Source organism: Rana temporaria (assembly GCF_905171775.1).
Source record: "Rana temporaria chromosome 1 unlocalized genomic scaffold, aRanTem1.1 chr1b, whole genome shotgun sequence".
Taxonomy (NCBI): domain Eukaryota; kingdom Metazoa; phylum Chordata; class Amphibia; order Anura; family Ranidae; genus Rana; species Rana temporaria.
In genome coordinates this window covers 99,239-105,238 of record NW_024404400.1, presented here as the reverse complement: position 1 = coordinate 105,238, position 6,000 = coordinate 99,239, and the positions used below count along the sequence as shown (strand labels likewise).

General features: G+C 51.1%; 1 protein-coding gene across 1 annotated transcript in view; it reads right to left on the bottom strand.

Moving 5' to 3' along the window:
• Positions 1-201: 201 nt before the first annotated feature.
• The window catches only part of LOC120921515 (carbonic anhydrase 9-like), a gene marked incomplete at its 5' end in the record, with an annotated part of 100,347 nt that continues 94,548 nt past the window's right edge, over positions 202-6,000 (bottom strand). Inside the window, 2 exon segments of the mRNA XM_040333996.1 lie at positions 202-423; positions 1,455-1,548. Coding sequence (XP_040189930.1) covers positions 360-423; positions 1,455-1,548 — 158 coding nt within the window.

Here is a 6,000-nt window from a genome sequence, read left to right as displayed (position 1 = left end):
CATCCACTCCACAAGAGGGAGCCCCACTCACCCCCATCCCCTCCACAAGAGGGAGCCCCACTCACCCCCATCCTCCATCCAATCCATTTATACAGAAGAAGATCAGGGTCTGGGAATGATTGCGTGTGATTGGTGGGTATGTGGTAGGTGCCCCCGTCCTCCAATACCCATATGAAGTCAGACACAATATGGGGTCCTGGATTTGTATAAAATATCATAACTTTATTTTAGTTACACAATCTGTGAACATTATATACAACAACCAATCCAAGTCTTCAGAATGACAGCTGCAATCTCATTGGCTGGTCTCAGCAATCCAGACATTTTCCATTTCCATCCCCCGACTGTCTCTGATGACTCTACGCCATATTGTCCTCGGGGGCGGCAGCTTTGTAGATGACATTCGACTTCTTATCGGACGATCTGCGGAGAAGAGGAAGATCGTCCAATCAGTGTAGAGGACAGCGGCCTCCCTTTATCACAATTGTATGTGTGGAGAGTGGAGGCTAAGAAGGAGATGACTGCCCTCCCCCTCCCACCCCTCCCCCCTCCCAGCCCCCCACCCCTCATCCCCCTCCCAGCCCCCCACCCCTCATCCCCACCCCTCATCCCCCTCCCCCTCCCACCCCTCCCCCCTCCCAGCCCCCCACCTCCCCCCCACCCCTCATCCCCTCCCAGCCCCCCACCCCTCATCCCCCTCCCAGCCCCCCACCCCTCATCCCCTCCCAGCCCCCCCACCCCTCATCCCCCTCATCCCTCACCTTGAAGGTCAAAGATGTCCTATAGAAGGAATGGAGCAGAGGCCAGCATGCTGGAAAATCTCTGAGATCTCTTCTATACAGGAGAAATGGGGGTGTAGCCAGGGAGGAACTCCTCCCTCTTCTATACAGGAGGAATGGCGGGTGTGGTCAGGGAGGAACTCCTCCCTCTTCTGTACAGGAGGAATGGTGGGTGTGGTCGGGGAGTAACTCCACCCTCTTCTATACAGGAGGAATGGTGGGTGTAGTCAGGGAGGAACTCCTCCCTCTTCTATACCCGAGGAATGGGGGTGTGGTCGGGGAGGAACTCCTCCCTCTTCTATACCCGAGGAATGGGGGTGTGGTCGGGGAGGAACTCCTCCCTCTTCTATACAGGAGAAATGGGGGTGTGGTCGGGAGGAACTCCTCCCTCTTCTATACAGGAGGAACGGTGGGTGTGGTCAGGGAGGAACTCCTCCCTCTTCTATATAGGAGGAATGGTGGGTGTGGTCGTGGAGGAACTCCTCCCATTTCTCTATAAGGAACGGTGGGTGTGGTCATGGAGGAGCTCCTCCTATTTCTCTATAAGGATTGGTGGGTGTGGTTGGGAGGACAGTGCAGTCTGAGGATTTCCCATTTCCTATCCACTGCCCCCCCCCAGGGTGTCACCCTTCCCCCACTCATCATGTTTGCCCCCCTGTAGCGTCCCTCCATTACCTGGGATTCTTCTTTTGATTCTGCCGAAAGTAGATGAAGAAAGCCAACGCTGTGACTGCGAAGAGAACGCCGAAAATGATCGCCAACATATCTCCTGCAGAGAGAGGCGGAGACATCAGTCTGGTGGGTGTGGTTATCCTCCTCATCTACATACAAGTCCCCCCCCCCCCCTGTGTGTGATTGGATGTCAGTATTACATTGTATATCTCTGTGTGTTGGGGTCCTTCAGGTGATTATCTAATCGTTTCCCCTCCCCCGCTGAGACCACCACATGTGGAAGGGAATTCCACATCCTTGCCGCTCTTACAGTAAAGAATCCTCTACATAGTTTAAGGTTACATCTCTTTTCTTCTAATTATGAGTGGAGGCGTGTCTTATTATTAAACTCCCTTCCGGGGAAAAGTTTTCCCCCTATTGTGGGGTCACCAGTCCGGTATTTGTGAAATCCTCTCCCCTCCCCCGTCTCTTCTCCAGAGAGAACAACTTTTCCTCATCACTAATATCCTCCATTCCTCCTCCAGACCCTTTATTAGCTTTGTTGTCCTTCTTTGTACTCTCTCCATTTCCAGTACATCCTTCCTGAGAACTGGAGCCCAGAACTGGACGGCATACTCCAGGTGCGGCCGGACCAGAGTCTTGTAGAGGAGAGAATTATCCTTTTATCTCTGGAGTTGTTCCCCTTTTTAATGCCAATATTCTGTTTGCTTTGTTAGCAGCAGCTTGTCATTGCTGAGTGTAACGGCTACCCACTGGTAGTGTGAGGGTCTCAGCCGTTGGAGACGTCCCTTTCCCTGGCAAGCTGCGATATGCAAGTACCGCCGGTATATCCCATCAAACGCCCTTCCAAGAAAGGAGACGTGCTACGTTTGAAGGGTCAAGCAGACTCACTTTATTTGGCATATTTCACCTGCTTATATCTGGTTACAACTGTACAGAAACAAATGACACTCCCCCCCCCCCCCCCCCCCCCAGGGGGGACTTCAATACACATACTTTGAAACAAGGACATTCCCTTGAGCCAATCAGCTTGATCAGACAATAGAATTCAATTAACCTTTAAACCAATTATACACTCACACATAACAGCCTCCGTATTCTGAAGGGATTAACTACACAACGGAGAGTCAATTAGCTATGCAAAGGGACTATTAGCATTCAACAGTGAAGAGTCCCTTGTATAATTAACCCTTTGTGCTCAGAATACAATGTGGTAAATCCAACTGTAACAAGTCCTGCAGTTATTATCAATGTCCAGGCAGAATAGTCCATAATCCGTTACACTGCCCCCCTCATCTACTAGCTGGAAAAAGCGCCCAGAGGCGATTCAGTTCGCATGCGTTGCGCTATACAAGTCATTCACTCCCTGACTCGGACACGCCCATAAGACTTTAGCAGCATTGTATGTATTTCTATCCATTGTCTTGTATTGCGGTGTTGTATTATTTTGTTCTTGTTATATTACTGTATTGAGTCCCTGATAGAAGGGTTATCCTGCTGGGTGGAGCTTACACCCTGTGAGCTCACTTCCTATGGAGGAGGTCACATGTTGTGACATCACTTCCTTACTGGGCACATACACCCCCTTCCTGACCAGGTGAAATTTCAGCTTCCGGCACTGCGTCGCTTTAACTGACAATTGCGCGGTCGTGCGACGTGGCTCCCAAACAAAACTGGCGCCTTTCCCCCACAAATAGAGATTTATTTTGGTGGTATTTGACCACCTCTGCGGTTTTTATTTTTTGCGCTATAAACAAAAAAAGAGCGACAATTTTGAAAAAAACGTCAATGGCCCAGATTCAGGTAGAATGGAGCAATATTTGCGTGGGCAAAGAGCAAAGATTTTTCTCTGCGCCCACGCAAATATTGCGCTTTGCCCAGCGATTCACGGAGCAGAAGCTCCGTAAATTGCGCGGGCGATATGCTAAACAGCCGGGCATAAGGCTGCCTAATGTAAATGATCCCGCCGGGGGCGGGAATCATTTAAATTAGGCGCGCTCCCCCGCCGAGCGAACAGCGCATGCTCCGTCGGGAAACTTTCCCGACGTGCATTGCGGCAAATGACGTCGCAAGGACGTCATTTGCTTCTAAGTGAACGTGAATGGCGTCCAGCGCCATTTACAAATCACTTACGTAAACGACGTGAAATTTAAATTTCACGGGCGGGAGGCGCAGCTATACTTTAGCATTGGTTGCCCCTGCTATAGCAGGAGCAACCTTGCGCTAAAGTCGCCGTACGGAAACTCCGTACCTTGCGTGCGCAGGGCCCGCGCAACTTTTGTGAATCGGTGGTAGTATGCAATTTGCATACTACACGCCGATCACAATGGCCGCGCCCCCTAGCGGCCAACGCAAGAATGCAGCCTGGGATGTGAAGGCATAAGGAGGCTTATGTCTGTCATATCCTAGGCTGCAGTCCGCGTAGCGATGTTCCTGAATCAGGAGCACTCGTTACACCGGAGCAAGTAAGCACTTGCGCCGCGCAACCTATGGTTGCGCGGGCGCAAGTGCTTCTTGAATCTGGCCAAATATTTTTTACTTGTTACTATATTAAATAGCCATATTTTTTTTTTTTTTAAAAAACATTTTTTCCCTCAGTTTAGGCGATACGTATTCTTCTACATATTTTTGGTAAAAAAAAAAAAAATCGCAATAAGCGACTGGTTTGCGCAAAAGTTATAGCGCTTACAAAATAGGGGACAGAATTTTTATTCATTTTTATTATTACATTTTTTTTACTACTAATGGCGGCGATCTGCGATTTTTATTGGGACTGCGACATTATGGCGGACACATCGGACACTTTTGACACATTTTTGGCACCATTGACATTTATACAGCGATCAGTGCTATAAAAATGCACTAATTACTGTATAAATGTGACTGGCATTGAAGGGGTTAACACTAGGGGGTGAGGAAGGGGTTAAATGTGTATCCTGGGTGTGTTCTTACTGTGTGGGGGAAGGGGGGTGACTGGGGGAGGTGACCGATCTCTATGTACAAGGGACACAGATCGGTCTCCTCTCTCCCCTGACAGGACGTGGAGCTCTGTGTTTACACCCCATCATTACACACAGAGCTCCACGTCCTTGTCTCTGTAACCGCCAATCGCGAGTGCCTGGCAGACATCGCGGCCACCAGACATGCGCATCGGTATCTCAGGAATGTGGCGGGCACGTGCGTGCCGCCGGCGGCGCTCGTGCGCCCTCTAGTGGCCTGGAGGAGCGGAGGACGCATATATGCGTCCTTTCAGAGAACTAGAGCCACCCTGCGGCCGCACATATTCGTACGGCCGTCGGGAAGTGGTTAATAAAACTGCCTGTGAGGGCGTCAGCAGACCAGTCATGACTGGGAGGCGGGAGCTAGACTGAGAAGAATTGGTGAGGTCTCTTGCCTTGAATGAATGGCAGCGAATGGATGGTGAGTGAACTTATTTAGCTTTAAGATGGCTTATTTCATTAAGACGAATTCTGTGCTTTTTAGCACAGGGCAGAATGGTGGTGTGCTCTGCATATAGCCCATTTTGCCACCACAACCCCCAGGTCCTTCTCCACCCTAGATCCCCCCCAGAGCTCCTCCCTCCCTCCCCCATACCTGAGCTCCTCCCTCCCCCATACCTGAGCTCCTCCCTCCCATATACCTGAGCCTCTCATCTACTAGGACCCCCAGGTCCTTCTCCATCCCAGATCCCCCCAGAGGTTCTCCCCCATACCTGAGCTCCTCCCTCCCCCATACCTGAGCTCCTCCCTCCCATATACCTGAGCCTCTCATCTACTAGGACCCCCAGGTCCTTCTCCATCCCAGATCCCCCCAGAGGTTCTCCCGCATACCTGAGCTCCTCCCTCCCCATACCTGAGCTCCTCCCTCCCCCATACATGAGCCTATCATCTACTAGGACCCCCAGTGGTTCTCCCCCATACCTGAGCTCCTCCCTCCCCCATACCTGAGCTCCTCCCTCCCCCATTGCTGAGCCTCATCTACTAGGACCCCCAGGTCCTTTTCCATCCTAGATCCCCCCAGAGGTTCTCCCCCCCCCAGTGTATAGATTGCATTCATATTTTTGCCAACCAAATGCATTATTTTACATTTTTCTACATTGAACCTCATTTGCCATGTAGTTGCCCCTCCCCCTCCCCCATTGATTTGTTCAGATCTTCTTGCAAGGTTTTCACATCCTGCGGAGAAGTTATTGCCCTGCTTACCCCTCCCCCAGGTCATTTATGAATAAATAAAAGGATTGGTCCCAGCAGAGAACCCTATGATCCGTGTACTCTTCCTACGGTCCGTGTACTCCCCCTATGGTCCGTGTACTCCTCCTACGGTCCGTGTACTCCCCCTATGGTCCGTGTACTCCCCCTATGGTCCGTGTACTCCTCCTATGGTCCGTGTACTCCCCCCTATGGTCCGTGTACTCCCCCTATGGTCCGTCTACTCCTCCTATGGTCCGTGTAATCCCCCTATGGTCTGTGTACTCCCCCCTATGGTCCCTGTACTCCCCCTATGGTCCATGTACTCCTCCTATGGTCCCTGTACTCCCCCTATGGTCCAT